General features: G+C 38.9%; 1 protein-coding gene across 2 annotated transcripts in view; it reads left to right on the plus strand.

Annotated features, from left to right (window-relative positions):
* Window positions 1–1,536: 1,536 nt before the first annotated feature.
* LOC102025978 (sodium/glucose cotransporter 1-like) overlaps window positions 1,537–20,812 on the plus strand; it is a 62,491-nt gene continuing 43,215 nt past the window's right edge. The window contains exons 1-4 of one of the 2 annotated variants that reach the window (XM_005396369.1): window positions 1,537–1,719; window positions 2,722–2,790; window positions 7,036–7,140; window positions 8,612–8,671. In XM_005396369.1, the coding sequence (XP_005396426.1) occupies window positions 1,594–1,719; window positions 2,722–2,790; window positions 7,036–7,140; window positions 8,612–8,671 (360 nt within the window). In that variant the 5' untranslated portion in view covers window positions 1,537–1,593. The remainder of the gene's footprint in view (window positions 1,720–2,721; window positions 2,791–7,035; window positions 7,141–8,611; window positions 8,672–20,812) is intronic. The other variant, XM_005396370.1, reaches the window with a different exon arrangement.

Here is a 20,812-nt window from a genome sequence, read left to right on the forward strand (position 1 = left end):
TAGAGCAATAACAGCCTGCATCTCCAGTTTTATACATTTCCTGGACCTGCTTGAGAACTTTCCAAGTAATGACAGAAGGGGGCAGAGTCATCTGGAGGTTACAAGACAGAGTCATCTGGATTTGTATGAATTTCAAAAGCCTCCTAAGGACAAGACAGGAATCTCTTGTAGTGGCTGGGGGTTTCTTGTGAAAATAAGTCCCCAATGCTTTTAAGAAATCTTTAGGCTGGGCGTGGTGGCGCATGCCTGTAATTCCAGCACTTGGGAGGCTGAGGCAGGAGGATCATTGTGAGTTCGAGACCAGCCTGGGCTACAAAGTGAGCTCAAGTTCAGCCTGAACTGTATAGCGAGACCCTGTCTCAAAAAGACAAAAAAAAAAAAAAAAAGAAAGAAAGAAAGAAATCTTTAGGAAGGCTGGCTGCATTAATCACAAAGTGTTGGAGTTTGGGATTTCAGGGATATTAACATGGGCCCCAATCCCTCCTCAGTCTTTGCCCTATCAGTCTTCTGCTGCTCCTTGAAAGAGGCAGCAGCAGTGCCGGGGGTGGCAGGAGCCAGGGAGGGGCTTCCCCGCTGTTAGCAAAGTTTCAACTCTGGTCATTTCAGCTTAAGTGTGACCTTTGAAGGACCCCAAGGGTCCTGGGCAGATCTGGGGTGAGTACCCGGGTAATCTCTGAGCAGGAAAGGGTGCAAGGGGGAGGAGCATGCCCCATTCTGTCAGAGAGAAACGGGAAGGCCAGCCCTCCTTTCCTTTCTATCTCATCATGATTGCTCATTAATATTACTAAAATTAATTAAAAGACGGGTTAACAAATGCCTCCCAAAAATAATGCTTGGCTCAGATTAAATATGCACATATCACCAATAAAAGAGGAAGCTTCAAAGGCCTGAGGACAGTCTGCCATCAGTTCTTTAAACCAGAGCTGTTCTTTGGGTAAAGGTGAGTTGAGGCTGTTGCCTTGATGTAAAATTTGAGGGGGTAAGAAAAAAAAAATCGGTATTTAAGATAGATAATATTCTAGTGCAGTATTTTAATCAATCAAAATCGGTACAAAAATCCACTACAAACAAAATTCCAAATTTGCAAATAAAGACAGGAGCTGTGTTAACGGTTTCTTCCACCCCAGCACCCAGTATGAGTCTGAAAGACACCGTTACTGATCCTGCGACAGTCTCCTGCTCCTCTCTCCCACCGCTGACCTTCAGCTGAGCATGACAGGATTGTGGCTGACAAAGGGCCAGTATTGGGCCAGGCCTAGCCACCAAGAGCTGCTTAACGTTTTCTAGCATATCAGATCAATTCTTGATAAAAAATCCTGAGTAAGGAGCTCTGGGTAAGTTCTTTGCAGCCTGGTTAGCCCTGGGTCACAGGGGCTGCTGGGAAGATTCACGTAGCTGCCTTCTGGCTCTTCCCAGGATGCCCTGCAAATCAAAGCTGGAACTAAAACTGGAGCCACTGCCCCCTACAGGCTGGCCCACGATCCTCCCCAGAATGCCCCGCAGCCCTTCCCAGAATGCCCCGAATCCCTTCCCAGAATGCCCTGCAAACTAGAGCTGGAGCCATTGTTGCCAAACTGATCCAGAAGCATCACCATGGGCCTTGCTGAGACTCATGATAACTTCTACAACTGGAGCACTATGGGCCTCGGTACCTACAACTGGAAAGATACATTAATTGTGACTGTGTACCTCTTCCTGGTCTTGTACATTGGCCTACGGGTATGGCTGGCCCAGGGTATGCATGGCGCTGGGACCTGGGGTGGCTCTGACCCCTCTCCACCAGTACGGGGTCCCCACCTTGCATCCTGGCATCCTGTTTCGCACAGCCCTGAAAGGAGACCACTCCACCGTCTGCTTAGCTATCCCCTACCCTTCCAGCCAAGAATCAGTGATGCTGGTCCTTCACCCGCACACCTATACACATGCCTACTAACGCCCAAATAATCAAACGGATCAAACGCTCCTATCCCACTGCCTGGAACCTAAGGAGTCTCTTGTGATAACCAGGATGATAATGGGAATCCTTCCAACTATGCCGTTAGTAACAGTCTGCCCCTCCTCTCTGGGAGTTCCTGATCTGCAGATTCAACCAATAATATGGAAAATGTTTGGAATAAATTCGGTCTGGTGGGCTGTCCACACTACGGCCTTGGCGGTACTCGATGCGCCCGGCTTTAACCGTCCTCAGTTCCCGAGCCACTGGAGCGGCTCTGAGCCCAGCTCGTCGCTAGGCGACGAGACCGCACGTGCGCGCGGTGGAGGCAACCCGGCAGCAGCAGGGCGGACCCTCTCCCTCGCGCTGCCTCTGCCTCCTTGACGCGGGGTGGCGGCGGCGGCGCGGAGATTGGACGGGAAGGGGCAGTCATCACCTTTGCATGAAGAGCTAAGGCCGCCGCAGTGCCAGGCAAAGTGTCGCGCAGAGGCTGAGGTCTGGCGGTCTTGGCCGCCGCTGCCATCGCGATTACTGACACCGAGGCGGCGGAGGAGACAGGGGTCCCCTCGGTCCAGCCGACCCGGAACGTCAGTGTGATTCTGATGCAACCGAGTGTCCAGTCCTCAGTAGCACAGAGCAAGGAGGGGGAGAAGGGAGGGGAGGGAAGGGGAGGGGAGGGGAGAATGGATTTGATAAATGATAAATGAAAGTCATCTGTTTAAGAGACGTGTCTGTGGAGCAGTTTGGTTTCCTATGTTCCATTTCGAGTGTTTTTTATTTTGTTTTAGGCTTTATCCAGAGATCGTTCAACGATAAAAGGCTTCTTCCTAGCTGATCAAAATCTAGTATGGGGACTGGTGAGTAAGCCTTGCATATGGCAATCCACCTGGTTGAAGGAGGCTTGTGTTACTTGTTAGTTTAGATGTCAGATTCCCAAATAATTTGAAGTTGCTAAATTAGATGTGCCATTTAATTAGTAGTTCCCTTGACTCTTGAGTATTTCTTTTTTAACCTAAATGTTTCCATTCGATTCCATTTAGTTGACTATTTATTAGGCAGTTTTGTTTAACAAGGCATTGTTCCAGGCCCCAGGATGTAGAAAATAGCCCCACTATGTGGAAGCGCAGAGTATAGAATTAAAGCGCAGGGTAAGGAGTCTATGAGGAAGAGTGCAGGACCCGTATGGAGGAAAGGTAAACTTGGGTGTACTGGGTAGAACACCACAGGAAAGGTCTTCCAGAGGTGGGATTGTGTGAGCAGGACTGGCAGGTGGCATGTTTACCAGCTAGACTAGGAAGGCAGGAGCAACATGTGCCAAAGCACGGAGGTGCCGGGCAGCGTGATGCTCCGTGGGAAGAGGAAGAGGGGAGGGGAGGGTCATTTTGTTTTGTTTTAAATAATGTATTGATTATACAAAGTGATTCTGTACAAGAAGAGTGACATAAAACCCAAGCAGTGGAGACAGCTGGGCCATCCACAGCCCTGTATCGTGGGGCAGATGTGGCAGGGAGCAGGAGAGGTTGGGAACTCATGCCAAGCTTGAACCAGGGCCGCTTTATAACTTACTTTGTAAAAACTACACATACATTTCCCACATAGGAATCTAAGGTTCATTTAGGAATTGAGCAACAACTAGGCTCTTATTTAATCATTTATTCTCTGTGCTCAAATACTACCCAGGCTTATGGAAAGAATTTGGTTTTGTTACTGGATTGAGGGGGTCTTGGATGTCCTAAACAAAGCAGGACGCCCAAAAGTAGCAGCAGGATCAATAGTTATTTGAAAGAAAAAAGACAAAATATGTTTTGCAGGGTGGGAGCAGACCAGTGAGAAGAGCTCACAGCACTGAGAGGACTTAGTACTGAAGGTTTTAAGCCTTATTGGTTGGAGTAGGATTGCAGGTTTGGTCTGAAGTGTGTGTATCAGTTAGTTTGCTCGAGGAAAAATGTGATAGATAGATAGATAGATAGATAGATAGATAGATAACATATATAAACATATTTATATATGATATAAAGAATTTACGGGGTAGGCTTACAGTGGCCACCTGCAGAGTCAGGTGTGAAAGAATGCATACAGGGCACCTGTGCACTGGAAAGCCAGGGGATCCAGTCAAAAATCAAAGGCCTTGGGGCTGGGGATTTAGCTCAGCGGCAAAAAGCACCTGCCTGGCAAGCGCAAGGTCGTGAGTTCGGTTCCCGGTACCGGAGAAAAACCAAAAAAAAAAAAAAAAAAAAAATCAAAGGCCTGGAGCTCACTTCAGAGTCACATAGAGTCTGTGTCAAAAAGCCAAAGGGTCTGCTGTTGGAAGGCTGAAGAGCCTGTGCTAGAAGGCTGAAAACTGCACTGGAAACCTAGAGACAGACATCCAAAGGTGATGATGAAGACTGGAGCTCCTCCTCCAAAGAAGTAGCAAGCATTGCTTCTTTCCCTTTTTATTCCATCCAGGATGCAAGCCTATTGGTTGGTGCCACCCACAGCCAGGGTGGGTCTCACCTCTTCAGTAAGTCCACATTTCAGACCCCCACAGAACTGTGCTAAACCGATCAGCTATGCATTCCTTATTCAAGTTGACACCACAGGTAACAATTACAGCATGACTCCAGCCAGTGACTGGTTTGACTCAGCCCTTTCGAGGAATGACACACAAAGCCTACAAGAAGATTAAATCTGCACTCAGTGACATGGTAATTAGGGCTGAGTTGCCCAAAGGTTGAGAAGACCACTGGGCCTCAGGGGACTTACTGTGTGTAAGCTGAATTACCAGGCTACCTTTTTCGTTTGTATTTAGATCTGGGCATACTGGTCCGGGGCTAATGTTTAACTCAGGAGGTGATCTAATCCCAGAAAGCAGGCTACAAGGCTACCTGATTTAGCTGTCTGTAATACCTTCACTTAAAAGACCTATCAGGGACTTCACACTGAACCTGTCCCAAAGGGAAACCTGGATTTTCTTCTCCAATCTTCTTCCTTCCTTATCTCATTAGTAGCACCTCAAATATTCCAGTTGCTGGGGTTGGCAAACTTGATGTCACCTTAAACCTTTCTTTTTTTTCAAATGTAATATACAACCCATCAGGAAATCCTGAGATTTGATCTTAAAAGTATATCTGGTGTCTGACAACTTCTTATCCATTCTATCCCCAGCTCTTTGCTGTCATCATCTCTAGACTAGATTAATTATACTGGCCTCTGCTCTGAACTCCCGCCTTTCACAGTTGCTCCTCTATATTCAATCTCAACAAAGCAGCTAAAGGGAGTCTATTAACACTCCAATCAGATGAGGACAGTTCTCTACTTAGTACCTCCAAGGTTCCTATCTTACCCAGAATCAAGGCTCGGCAGTTAAAAAGTCCTACAAGAGCCAACAGATGATTTTACCCTACTCCCCTCTTGGGCCTTGCCTCTTAGGACACTGTATCTAGCTCAGACAATGTCCTTGAATGCTCCCTTCATACTCCTGCCCCAGGGCCTTTGCATCTGCTCCTGTTTCCCCACACATCTACTGCTGATATCCCCACACATTGCGAACACAACCCTTCTGGTATTCTTCAGCTCTTTTCTCAGGGCAGTCTGCAGTGACCATCATGTTACAAAGTATTCCTATCCACTTTTTCATCTTTTTTTTTCTCTACAGTATTCATCACTATTATGCTAAAAAAAATACTGCAATTTATTATGTTTATTGTTTCTCTTCTTCCCAAAAGAATGTAGCTTCATGAGGACAGGGATTTCACTTTTGTTTATTTTACTCACCAATGTTTTTCTAACAGCGAGAACAGTATTTGACTTGTAGTTGGCAATGGACATTCATTGTTATTGAATTAATGAATGAAGATTTTACAAATTACCTTTCCATTTACCAATGCACTAAAATATACATTTTGAGGCCTATAAACATAGATACACAGATAGTTTATATTTACATGTTGCACAGTATTATACTGTATGGACATTTCACTACCGATGCTCTGTATTATCAGGCAATTTACACTGAATGCAATTTTGCATGTAGTCAACATTCTTAATGGTAAAAATAACTACCATTACATGAGTACTTGTTACACGCTTCTTCTAAGATTTCTTTGCCTTATATTTGTCACTTCCAAGATGTTGGTATATGTCAACTATGTTTTATTTGTGCATTTCACCATTTATAGTTTTTTTAAAAAAGCTTTTTGTCTTATTGCTTTTGGTCTCATACGCTAATTTATTTTATGTTAATATCATCAATACAGTTTTGTTTTTGTTTTCATTTACCTAAAATTTTGTTGTTGTCAGCCTCTTTTGATAATTTGCTTATAAGTGTGTCTGGTATCAACAGCATAATAGTTGGACTGTCATTTTAAATGGATCGGATATTTCTACTCCATTTGAAAGTGATTATACCTTTAGGAGGTATTTTGCTCCTTTTAAATGCTGTTAGGATTTTTTAAATTTTGAAAGGAAACATGTTGGTGGTAAAAGCACACATGTGCGTGCATACAATGTTACTGTCCAAGTATAGAACTCAAAATTTTCTCTGCATTCCATCTCTATAACCGTAATTCCAGGCCCAGAAGTATTTTATTATATAAATTGCCAGAAAAGCTCCTATGCATATATATGGACATGTATGTGTACAAGTATAAAATATGCACATGAAATTTTAGAGATTATGTGACATATATGTTAGCTTATTGTATCACTTATAAGAGCTACCTTCTTCCTTCTGTATGTCTCATTATACTTCATCACAGTCATGTACTTTAGCATTTTAAACCAATCTCGTAGATAATTAGCTATATTATTAACCATTTTTCAATTACTTCAAATAAACACTCATCTGCTAATATTCCTGCACTGGCGAATTCTAAGTACATTAATGGACCATGTGGAGAGTAGCAATGTAAGAATAGTTGCTCTACTTTTTTCATTCTCTTCCTCTTTACTTGACTTATAACTCATAGTTAGTGGGTGCACAGAAGAAATATGAATGGGAGTTCTGTCTAGGGAATAATCCCTTTTGAGAATTTGTGAAATTCAATGAGAGTGTACATTTATAAGAATTAATTTTTGGCATTGGACTGAGTTCTGATATGTAACCATCTTTTGATTTTCAGATAGGTACTTCTCTTTTTGCTGCAAATACTGGCAGTAGCCACTTTATTGGCCTGGCAGGGATAGGAGCGTCTTCAGGGATAGCCATTGGGGCCTTCGAATGGAATGTAAGTGATAATTTTTGCAGCAGCTAACTCCTCCATCCTTATCATTGTCCAAATACAATTCACAAACATATAGCTTACTTTAAATCTTGACTGTTAAAAACATCTTAAGAAAAGAACTAAGTCTTTGATTGTTCAATGCAACATGCTACTTTTCATTTTTCTTAATAAATGAAAAGACAGAGGATTTGCATTCCAAGGGCCATAGGAATACAGTAAATAAAGAGTTGTTAAAAGATTAGTCAGGTAGGAAAAAGTAATACATATATATATATATATTCAAACACCTGTGTATGTTTTGTCTTTGCTGTACATACTGAGAATGAGTTTAAATGAGCTCTTTGAGATATTTAACTAGATACTACAGTCTCCTAATGAACTTCTCAGGAATACCAATTTCAACCATAAACCACACAAATATTGAATTACTTAATTTGCAGAATATTTTGTGCAAGAAATAGAACCTATTCACCCAAATTATAAAAGAATGTATTAATTTGGGCTTATTAAGCTATATTTACATAAATTATCTCACATGTGTGAGTGTGTGTGTGATCGGAAAGCTCTACTCTTTCTGAATCTCATAATCGTCCTTAGAGGCTACAAATAATAAAGAATAATTCTATAGGGTCAAAACCTAATAAGAAACCTTATCCTTTACCACCATGTATATCTCAGAATCTTCAGATATCTCCTTTCTTCATATTCAACTCTTCCCTGCTTTGTACAGAAAGCCAGAGCCAAGTTTGTTACTTAATTTTAATTGTATGAAACTTTGATGTGGTTTAACTCTCTTTTCCCAGAATGGCTTCAAGTTTTTCATTTCTTTTCTAAAACTTTCTTTTAAATTTATTTATATGCCACCTTTATTCCTCCTTGAGAGTTAACAAACAATAAATTAACAGTAAATGCCTTGGAAATTGGTTGAAGTAACCTCCCCCAATTTTTTTTGAAGTACTGGAGATAGAACCCAGGGGTACTATGCTGCTGAGCTACATCCCCAGTCCTTTTTACCTTTAGTTTGAGACAGGGTCTCACTAAGTTTCCCAGGCAGTACTGAAACTTGAGATCCTACCTTTGCTTCCCTCAGTGCTGGGACTACACGCAGGTACCTCTGCACCCAGCTTAAGAATCTTTTAAAGGCAAAAATCATGTGCCTCAAAGTCAAGTTCTTTGTGCTCAAAAAGTCTCTAGTAATCATGGAGCTAAATTCTGTATCATTGGGAAGGGGATCTGGGAAGGAGAGGGGAAGGTGGGGTGGGGAGTGAAAAATGATCAAGATGTGGTATGTATCAAACCCCCAAATTAAATGTAATCATGCACTGCAAGCATGTAATAACAAAAACATTGTATTTTCAAAAAAAAAAAAAAGTCCCTAGTATTTACTGTCAAAACACTTGGTAATTGAGCTTACATCTCATTTAAAAGCCTGACCTAGATGAACTCCTGATTTAATTGTCCTTTTTTGTTTCAGACTGTATTTATGCTCTTTATTCTTGGTTGGATATTTGTTCCTATTTACATGAAAGCTGGGGTAAGTGTTAATTATCAATTAACTCTATTGTCTATAATTTTTTTTTCTTACAAACACTGAATGTGTACTAGAAATGTCCTGGAGGACAGATAGTCACTCATTCTTTTGCTCTTTACTGTGTTTCCTATATCCTGAGATGCCTATGATACATTGTTCTGTCTTGCCATAAACAGACACCAATAACTGTCTACTTACTTAGCTTATCTCTCAAGGCTTTCATAGAAAACATTTTAAATTCTTCTTTAAAAAAAAGACCTAAATAAATGAAAAATATGTAAATGATCGAAAGACTTGATAGCCTAAAAATTAGTTCTCCCCAGTAGGACTCTGCATGCAATATAATTGCAAACAAAGTCCAAAAAGGGTTTTGTTTTTGTTTTTGTTTTGCTTGTTTTTGGTTTTATTCTTTGAGACAGGGTCTCATTATGTAGTTCAGTGTGGCTTTAAACTCTCTACATAGCCAGGCTGGTCTCAAACTCATATCGATCCTTTGGGCTCACTCTCCCAACTGCTGGGATTATAGACATGTACCACCAGGCGAGGCTACACACAAGGACTTCACAAACTGATTCTAAAATATATGTAGAATAGCTAAAGTATTGTTATACTTTATAAGAAATATACTTTACCATTCTTATGACAAAAATACTGCTATCAAAAAGACAGACTTGCCCTACCTAATATCAAGACTTACTAGAAAGCTATAATAATTCACACAATATAGCACTAACAGGATAAATACACTACTCTGATTTAGGCATGTTCACAAAAGGCCCATGTGTTAAGGACTCAGCCACCAGCCCACAACACTATCTCCCAATGGAAGTGAAGAAACAGGAATGGGAATTCTGTCCAAGGAATGATTTCCCTTTTATTCTTCCCAGTAGTACTGTGGGCTACTGGGAACAGACCCTGAACAACATGAGCCTTTGAGAAGCACATATCTAAATAGAGGTGGGGCTTAAAACAGCTATAGTGGTGCATGCCCATAATCCCAGCACTCTGGGAGCCCAGCCTGGGAAACTTAGTGACTTATTGATATCCTGTCTCAAAAAAGGGGAGATGAACAGGGCATGGTGGTGCATGCCTGTAATCCCAGCACTCAGGAAGCTGAGGCAAGAGGATTACCATGAGTTTGAGGTCAGCCTGGCTACATAATTCAAGGCTAGCCTGAACGACATAGTGAGACCCTGTATAAAAAATAAAAAATAAAATGAGAAAATAAAAAAGGTAGAGGGGGGAAGAGTTGGGAGGGGTATCTAGATGTGAAGACCCTGAGTTCAGTCTTGTACCACCAAAAGAAAAACAAATGAAAAAAAGATGGTGTTTAATGGGAAACTTTCTGGTCAGTGGGAGCATATCCTTAAAGAGGGATATTAGGACCTTGGTTTCTTCTTCTCTTTCATTTCCAGTCATGAGATGAGCTTTCTCCACCACATGCCCTGCTATAAGGTACTGTGCTACCACAGGCCCAAACCAATGGAACCAATTGGTCATGGATTGAAATCTTTGAAACTGTGATACAAAACAAATCTTTCCTCTTTTCAAGTTCATTTGTCCCATGTATTTGTGGAAAAGCTGGATAACCTATGCGATAACAAGTGGAAGAGGATGAAAGCCAGAAATAGTCATATAGACATTTGCCTGATAACATTAACAACATTACAAATCACTGAGGAATCACTGAGGGTCAGGCGATTTAAAGTGGTGGAGTAAAGACTAGCAGTGAACAACCGCCTATCCAGAACCTGAGACAACTGGATTAAAAAATAGTAACAATAACACTTGATGAAGAAGAAAAAAGAAGTGCATCTCTGGGAATTGGGAGGGAGCTGATAGGAAAACTGAAAACTACAGTGAAACTGGAGGGACACAGTATAATGCAGAGAAAATAACCAAGCAGGCTGAATAACTACATCTGGATACCAAGGAAGGAGACCTGTCTCCACTAACACAAGGTAAGTCCAAAGAGGGTCAACAGCTCCATGGAGAAACAAACCAGGCCAACAAAGCTAAACCCCCCAAAAAAGAGGATGTACATTATAAATTGCAAAAGGGGATGTACATTATAAATTGCAAAAAACAGGATGGAGTTTTACCCTGAAATTGACTTCTTCTGCATGGCAAGTTAGAGTTGGAGAAGAGCTCCAGGGCAGTGCTCACCATATTGAGAGTGTTTAATCAGGAGCCATTTGGAAAGAGGTTAATTGTTTAAAACTAAACCACAGAACAACTCCACTTCAGGATTTCTGAGGTCACCCTACCACAGTGACTGGATGAGAGATGGCCAGAAGAGACAGAGAGAATGCAGGCTAGACATAGACGCCCTGAGAAGTTTAAGCTGAGCCTGGAAAGGACCCAGTTGAAAAGCCATGCTGATCATGAATGGCTTTCACAGGGGGCTTGATCTGAAAGTGCTTCCACTAAGTCCATGGACAGCTTGATCTCCTACCCCACTACTTACATCCAGCACAAAGCCCAGTGATTTGTTTGCTTCTCCCACCCCATCTACAAACATGATCAAGGATATGCTTCAGCTTCAGTGGATACCATACCCTAAGGTGAATGGCCAGGGGGACCTCTGGAGCAAGGGGATACCTCACAAACCCACATAAGTGGGGGAAGCTGTCACTTGGGGCATCTAAAGGGACATGGAAACTGGGAGTAGCTGGAGTAAATATAGCCCTAGGGTGCACACCATTGACTAACTATGCCCTGCAGGAAAGGATTCAGCATCCACACACAACGGAGTGTGGAAACAGAGTGGGTCTTAGTAGTGATTCGTGATACCTCACCCATGTGTGATGGATTTCAATACCACAGACCCTGGAAAGAAACCGCTCATCCAAAAACAAGTGGACTCTTCTATTTTTCTTTCTTTTCTTGAGGACTTTTTCTTTTTTTTCTTCTCTTATTCTTTTTTCTTTGTTTTGCTCTCTTTTTCTTGTTAGTTCTTTTCTGTTACTTTTATCTAATTCTATTCATTCTTTTTTTTTACTCTTTAATAGAATCCTTTCTCTCCCTTCTCTTTTCTCTTTCTCATCTTTCTTTCCTTTATTTTTCAAATTTCATTTCTTTCATTTTCTCCTGTCCCTATTGCCTCTGTATTTATTTGTATTATTGTTCAGCTTTATTAATATTTAGATATTTAGTTGACTCTATGTTATTATTGTTGAATTCTCTTCTATTGCTAATGGTGGAATAGTTGTTTCATTTAGTAGATATTTACTGTAAGTCAATTTTCTTTGTCTTTTGTCTATAATTACAGATTTTTTCTTGGTTCTTATATATATCAATATGCAGTTTGTCTTTGACTCTATTATTTTTGCTGATTTTGTTGCTATTGCCAGGGTGCCAGAGCAATTGCTACTAGTTAGTTTTTAGTGTATACCAATATCTGGTTTGTCCTCATGTCCTCAAAACTACTGCCTTTGTTTTTGGAGAACGGGATGCTGTACCAATTAAACTGCATCCTCCCTTCCCCAAGTTGACAGAGGCAGTCTGATCTTGAGACAGAGGCAAAGTCCCATAGTTAGCCATGCTCAGAGTACATTACTGAAAAGCACACACTAAGAAGATCTCCATTCTAGCAACAAAGTATTTCCACATAATGGGCCTGCAAACCTCAACACCAAAACAAAAAAAAGAAAGAAAAATGAGAAGACAAGACAACAAAATGCCTGCAAAACCTCCCAACACCTCCAAAGCTGATCCATGGGGAATCAATGAGAAAAGAGTCGAAAACCAAACACCTGAATTATATGAAACGATAAAAAAAGAGAAAAAAAAGAAAGATCAGTAAAGTACTTGGTGAGCTCAAAGATGATATGACTAAGCAGATAATAGACTTAATAAACAAAATTATTAGTGCTTACAGGAGACACTAATAAAATGCTACTTGAGCTAAACAAAATGATACAAAATATGAATAACCAGTTTAGTAAAGAATTGGAGTCCTTGAAAAGGTACCAAACAGAAATTTAAGAGATTAAAAAATTCTAATGAAAGTAGGGGCAGTAGAAGTGACCATATATGCAAAGATACCTGGGAGGGGGGCACAGAGACAGAGAGACAGACACAGAGATAGAGACCGTGAAAAATGGATCCAACAGCTGCTAGCTGACACAAAGAAGACTAATCTGAGATTAACTGAAATCAGTGAAAAATCAGAAGACAACACAAATGGCATTTTTAAAACCTCTGTTTATGGAAATGATAGCAGAAAACTTTTAAGTATGGGGAAAGAAATTTTGACATACACTAAGTGAGACATACAGAACCCCATACAACCATAATCAGAAAAGAACTCCTCCATGACTCATCATAGTCAAAATGCCATACATACAACACAAGGACAGATTCTTAAAACTGTTAGAGAAAGCAATAAATCACTTATAAAGTCAATCCATTAGAATTTCAGCAGACTCCTCAACACAAACCTTACAGGCCAGGAGAGCTTAGAGCAAAGTGTTTCAATCCCTAAAAGAAAATAACTTCCAACCCAGATCAATACATCCTCCAAAACTTTCAAAATTGATGGAGAAAATAGGCCTTTCCATGACAAAGAGCACTCTAAGATATTCACGACCACCAAACCAGCAGTTCAAAAAATTCTCAAGGATAACCTAGAAAGAGACAATGAATCTAACAAGGTCAAAACACACAGTGGAATGAATACACCAGGTAGAGTGAGCAGTTAAGCAGAAGGGGAAAAAAAGAATGAGCAACAGAAAAATAATGCAATGACAGGAATAAGTCAGTACCTTTCAGTAATAACTGTCAATGTGAGTGGTCTTGACTTCCCAATCAAAACACACAGATTGGCAGAGAGGATCAAAAAACAAAACCTAACAGTATGTTGTATCAAGAAACATATTTAATTCCGGGATGGAAAACATGGAATTCAAGGATGGAAAACAATATTCCATGCAATGAGAATCCAAAAACAAGCAAGAGTAGGTATCCTATTTTCAGACAAAGTGAACGTCAAGCCAACGTTGATCAGAAGAGGCAAAGAAGGTCAATACATATTGGTAAAGGGAACAATTCAACAAGAAGAGGTAACAGTTATAAGTGTACATACACCAAACACCAGCATACCTAAGAAACACTACTGGACATAACAGATTAGATAAACAACAACACAATTATAGTGCGGGAGTCAATATTGCACATCACAATGGACAGATCAGCTGGACAAAAAATCAACAAAGAAATATCAGAGTTGCCGCCTGGCGTGATAGAGCATGCCTGTAATCCCAGCACTCAGGAGGCTGAGGTAGGAGGATCATTGCAAGTTCGAGACTAGCCTGGGCTACAAAGTAAGCTCAAGGCCAGCCTGAACTGCATAGCAAGACCCTATCTCAAAAAAAAAAAAAAAAAAAAAAGAAAAGAAAAAGAAAAAGAAAAGAAAAGAAAGAAAATAAATATCAGAGTTGTACTAAACTTTCAATTAAATGCACTTAATAGAGATGTATATACAGAGTGTTTCCCCAACAAAAACAGAATACACATTCTTCTTAGCAGCACACGGAACTATCTCCAAAATAGACCACCTGCTTGCCCATAAAGTGTGCTTGAATAAATTAATACAAAAGAATTGAAATGGTCCCTTTCATATTACCAGATCATCATGGAATGAAAGTAGAAATCAGTGGCAAAGGAAACCACAGAAATTATGCAAACACTGGAGATTAAACAAAACATCCTTGAATTGGCAATAGAGGAAATCAAGTAAGAAATTAGAGTTCCTAGACTCTATGACAAAGCAAGTACAATATACTAGAATTTATGGGACACAATGAAAGCAGTCCTAAGAAGGACGCTGATGGCTGTGAATACCCACATCAGAAAAACATAATGAGCCCAAATAAATAAACTAATGATGCACTTCAAGGTTCTAGAAAAACAAGAACAATCCAAATCCAGATTTAGTATAAGGAACAAGAGTATTAGAGCAAAAATTAATTAAACTGAGACTTAAAAAATACAAAGCATCAATGAATGAAAGATCTGGTTAAACAAAATAGGGAAACACTTAGTTTTACCAATAACAAAAGGAAAGAGTCATATCAATGCTATTATAAATGAAAAAGGTGAAATGACAATGGATATCACCAAAATGCAGAAGATTATTAGTAACTACGTAGAAACCTATACTCCAATAAATTGGAGAATCCAGAAAAAAAGTGGGTAGATTCCTAGCTGCATAATACTACAAAAACTGAACCAAAAAGATTTTAAAAAAAGAAAAAACCCTGAGTAATCCAATGGCAGGCAATAAAATTAAGGCAGTAATAAAAAAAAAAATTACAAAGTAAAAAAGCCCCAACTGATGGATTCCCCATTTACTTCTACAGGAACGTTAGAGAAGATCTCACACACAAATATTCCTCAAACACTTAAATGAAACTGAAAGGGAAGGAGTACTGTCAGACTCATTCCTGGAAACTACCATTACCTTGATTCCAAAACCATTCAAGGACTCAACTAAAAAAGAAACTACAGAACAGTTGCTTTAATGATCATAAATGCAAAGATCCTCAACAAGATATTCACAAACAGAATGCAATGAATCATTTAAAAATCTTACATCATGACTGAGTAGGCTTCATCAAAAGGATGCAAAGATGATTCAACATATGCACATAAATAAATGCAACACATCTCATAAGTAGAAGCAAGGACAAAAGTCACATGATCATCTCAATATAAGCAGAAAAGGCCTTTAACAAAATCCAACATCTGTTCATTATAAAACCCTGAAGTAAATAAGTTTGGAAGGATTTTATCTCAATTTCATAAAAACCACTTATGATAAACCTACTTCCAACATCACATTAAATGGGGAAAAATTGAAAGCTTTTCCTTTAAAACTAGCAACAAGGCAAGTATGTCCAAAATCACCATTCCTATTTAATATGGTACTTGAAACATTAGCCAGAGCAATCAGACAAGAGAAAAAAAAATAACATATGTATAGGAAAGGAAGAGGACAAACTATCTTTATTTGCCAATGACAAAATCATTTACATAGAAGACCCATAAAATTCCACCACAGAATTCAGTTCCACCTAGAACTAATAAACAAATCCAGCAAAGTAGTAATATACAAAATTGACACATAAAAATCAATAGCACTCCTGTACAGCATAATGAATCCACTGAGAAAGAAACTAGAAAAACAACGCCATTCAAATAGTATCAAGAAAAATTAAATACTTAGGAATTAACCTAACCAAGGAAGTGAAAACTTCTATAATGAAAACTATAGTACTCTGAAAAAGGAAACCAAAGAGGGCATTGGAAAATGGAAAGATATCCCTTATTCGTAGATAGGAAGAACAAATATTTTCTAGCCATATTCCCAAAACTGATAAACAAATTTTGATTAAACAAATCTAATCAAAATACTAACAGCATTTTTTACACTACTAAGGGAAAACAATCCCAAAATTCATATGGAACCAGAAGAGACCTAGAATAGCAAAAGCAATCTGGATAATAAGAGCAAAGCAGGTGTCACAATTCTGGATTTCAAATTATATTACAAAGCTCCAGTGATAAAATCATATGGTACTGGCACAAAAACAGACATGTAGATCAGTAGAACAGAATAGAGGATGCAGAAAAACCTTAGGCATGTTCAGCTATCTGATCTTTGACAAAGGAGCAAAAAATAAATGCTGGAGCCTCTTTAATAAATGGTACTGGGAAAACTGGTTATCCACATTCAGAAGATTGAATCTAGACCCATATCTCTCACCATGTACTAAACTAAAATCAAAATGAATCAAAGATCTAAATATTAAAACAAACACTTAATCTTCTAGAAGATAAATAGATAAAACTCTTAAAAGACATAGGCATAGGCAAGGACTTTCTGAACAGAACACCAATTGTGTAAGAAATAACATCAAAAATCACAAATAGGATTTTATAGAATTGAAAAACTTCTCCATGGCAAAGGAAACCAATGAAGTGAGGGGTCAATCACAACAAAACAGGAAAATTTTTTTCAGCTTTTTCTTGGACAGAGGGCTAATACCTAGAATATATAAAGAACTCAAGCGGCTGGGGATTTAGCTCAGCAGCACAGCACCTGCCTGGCAAGCGCAAGGTCATGAGTTCGATTCCCAGTACCGGAAAAATACAAAAAAAAAAAAAAACTCAAAAAATTAAGCCACCCAAAATAAAGGACCAAGCCATCAAAAAAATGAACAACTGAGATGAATAAACACTTCTCAGAAGAAATACAAATGGCCAATAAATATATGGAAAAAATGTTCACTATCTCTGGCCATTAAGAAATGCTAGTTAAGGCCCAGCATGGTGGCACATGCCTGTAAGCTCAGCACTTGGGTGGTTGAGGCAGGAGGATCGTGGTGAGTTTGAGGCCAGCCTGGGCCACAAACTGAGTCCAAGGCCAGCCTGAACTGCATATCAAAACCCAGTCTCAAAAAAGAAAAAAAAAATGCTAATTAAAACAAAACTGAGATTCCATCTCTCTCCAAGGAGAATGCCATCATCAAAAATAAAATAATAACAAATGTTCATGAATCTGCAGCAGGAAAAGGAACCCTTGTACACTGGTGGTGGGAATGTAGACTAATACAGCTATTATTGAGATCATTGTGGAGATTCCTCCAAAAAGTCAAACTAGATATTCCATTTAACCCAGCAATTGCCCTTGTAGGTATCTTCCCAAAGGTTTTAAAAACATGTTACTGTGATAGATACATACCCATGTTTATAAAAGTGCAACTCATAAGAGCTAAACCTTGGTAGTGGCATATATATGTCCATCAATAGATAAGTGGATAAAGAAAATATGGTATTTATACACAGCAGAGTACAACTCTGCTATACAGAAGGATAAATTTCAGTCATTTCTAGGAAAAATGGATGTTTTAAGATGTTCAGTGAAATAAATCAGATCCATAATCTTAAATTTTGTCTTATATGAAAAATTCAAAATATAAAAAAATTCAAAGAGCAAAATCAAAGATAAATAATAAGAAACAGGGAAATAGATCTTTTGCAAATAAGCAGGGGATAAAGAGATTGAGGAAAGGAGGAGGAAGGGAGGGGAAGGGAATAAAAAAAAAGCTGAGGTGTTTTATGTACATGTACCAAGTCCTCATGAGGAAGTGATCACTGTGTACTACAAATGTGGGCTAATAAAAATTGAAAGTAAGAAAGAAGTGTCAACTAATTAACATAAGAAAAAATAATATATGGCCTGGAGGGCTTGCTTGCCTAGCATGCACCCATCCCTCAGTTTGATCCCCATCACTGCAAAAATAAAAAATAAAAACAAAAATAAATAAAAATTTAAAAAAATTAAAAACCAAGAAAATATAGTATCTCTGCACAAAATAAGTTTGGATTGATTAGAGACTTAAATGGGAAATACAAAAGATTTAAACTTATAAAAAGTTCAAAATCCCTGGCTGATCACTAATGTACACATAGATACATGACAAAAAGGGAAAAACTAGAAGGAGATTTGTCCTAGAAAGATAGAACTGCATCTGGTAAGATTTTGTTTTGTTTACTGTGCCCTCAACTGAGTTCATTTCCTGACCCACACAGTGTAGGCAGTAGAAGACAGAAGTCTTATTGGTTTGAGGTATCACAGGATAGAGCTGAGGTCTGGCGAAGCACCTGGAAATTTAGGTGAGGAGCTCCAAAAATAAGAGGACTAACCACCAAATCTGAATATAAATTTGGCTCAAATCCTTGGTAGACTACCAAACTAAACAGGTGCAGGGGAAATCTCCAGAGGGTGAGGCTGATTTAGCAGCAACTAGAAACTCTGGGGGAAAAATACAAGCAAAACTGGGCATGGCAGTGTATTCCTGTAATCCAAACACTTTGGAAGGCTCATGCAAAGGGATTGCAAGTTTGGGCTCAGCCTAGGCAAGTTAGTGATTTAGCAAGATCCTATCTCAAAATTTTAAAAGGGCTGTAGATATAGCTAGGTCCAAAGACACTGTATTCAACCTCCATTAGTGCAAAAATATATATATATATATATATTTTTTAAACAACCAGAAACATCAGCTGCTGCACATCATAGGGCAGATTAGGGAGGGGCACAAAAGATTTTTCAGTTTGAGCTTAAGAAAGTTAATTGCCTACTAAACAATACCCAGAAAAACCAACAATACCCAGAAAAACAAAACAGATTCCAGAGTGCTACACTGTATTTTTTATGATGATCAGTTTTCCACCAATAATTATTAGACATAGACAAGAGAGGAGATAAATGTGACCTATACACTGGAAGAAAAAAAGCAGTACATAGAAAATGACTCTGAGAGGGCCCAGATGTTAATTTAAAGGACAAAGCCTTCAAAGTTACTATTACAAATATGTTCAAAACAGTAATGGAAAATGTGATATTCATGGATGAACAAGTACGATTCTCAACAGATGAATTAAAACTAGGAAAGAAGCAAATGAAATTCTATGATTTTCACAGTAACTGAAATGAAAAATTCACAAGAGGGGCACCATAACAGATTAAGGATGACGGAAGGCAGAATTAGGAATTTTAAGTTAGAATTATCCAAGAGAAAGGACAGAAAAAAAAATTGAAGAAAAGGTAATAAAATTCCAGGAACTTGAAATACAACATCAAACAGTCCAACATGGATGCAATTGGGAGTCCCAAAAAGAAGAGAGAAAGAGACAGATTTTTTTCTCTTGGTAGTACTGGGTATTGGCTTTCACAGTAAGCTATGTCCACAGCCCTTTTTCTATTTTTTTATTTTGAAGCAGGGCCACTAGACGGCTAAATTGCCCAGGCTAGGCTCAAATACAATTCTCTTGTCACGTCCTCACAGAGTGGTAAAATTACAGGTGTGTATCACCGAGGCTGGCCAAAAACATATATATATTTTGAAGAAATAATGATTGAGAATTTCCCAAGTATGGTGAAAAATATTCATTTATAGATCCAAGAAGCTTAATGAACATGAAACCAAATAAACAAAGAAAATCATACCTAGGTACAATTTCTTAGCCAATTAAACCTTAAGATCCAGCCATTCTATTCCCAGAGAAATGAAAACATATGTCCACATACAGATTTGTACCCAAAGGTTCACTGCAATTTTATTCATGCAATTTACACGATTTCTAGATTTAGAAGCATGTACATAGGTTTAGAAATCATGTAAATTGCACTGGGCAAATGAATACACATCCTGTAATATGACATCCTACTGAGCAGGAAACAGGAATTGTTCAACCACGTGGATGAAGCTCGTGTCAGCTGAATGGACTGAATGGACAGCGTGTCAACTGAAAGAAGTAAGACATACAAAAGAAAAAGTCACCTTGTGTGATTCCATTTATTTGAAATACTAGAAAAGTTAATGTGATGACAGCTGACCCTGGTTGTCTTCATCAGAGGTGGAGTGAAGGCCTTGGAAAGCCTAAGGGGCTTTCTGAAAGCTTTCTTAGAAATGTTATCATGAGTGTGGTGGTGATTACACAACTGTGTGCATTCTTCTCAATGGATCAAACCGTATCTACAGAGTGGGGGAATTCTGTAAGCATATTATGGCCCAAAGCTGTTAATTTTTTTAAAATGTTTAGGGGACATTAAAACATGTGAAAGGCTAATTTGTCACAATGTATAGCACTTGCTCTTTTGATGCCACTAAACCCACGAAAATTATCACAGAATGTGATCATATTTTGAAATAAGATCTTTATCAAGGTAACGACCTTAGAACTAGGTTATTAGGTTGGGCCCTAATCCGTTTTGACCTTGTAAGATGAAATTTAAGCACAGATCAGCAAAGAGAGAAAAAACAGAGGACAGCCATTGACAAACCCAGGACAAGCCCCAGAATAAATCCAGCCCTCACAACCCTCAAGAAGACTCAAACTTGCTGACATCTTGAGCTTCTAGCCTCCAGATCGATGAGGAAATAAGTTGTCTGTTTAAGTCACCCAAAGTGCCCTCTTTTGTTATAGCATCCCTGGCAAACTCGTACAAACTATAGATATTAAAACAGCTTGGGCAGGTCAGCACCTCACTGAAAAAGTGAGCCACATTTGGCAAGATATGATGGAGAGCCAAATAAAAGTGAAAATAATAGAAATTATTGATGCTTAGAAAAGGGT

The sequence above is a fragment of the Chinchilla lanigera genome, unplaced genomic scaffold (assembly GCF_000276665.1).
Source record: "Chinchilla lanigera isolate Chin_1 unplaced genomic scaffold, ChiLan1.0 scaffold00054, whole genome shotgun sequence".
Taxonomy (NCBI): Eukaryota; Metazoa; Chordata; class Mammalia; order Rodentia; family Chinchillidae; genus Chinchilla; species Chinchilla lanigera.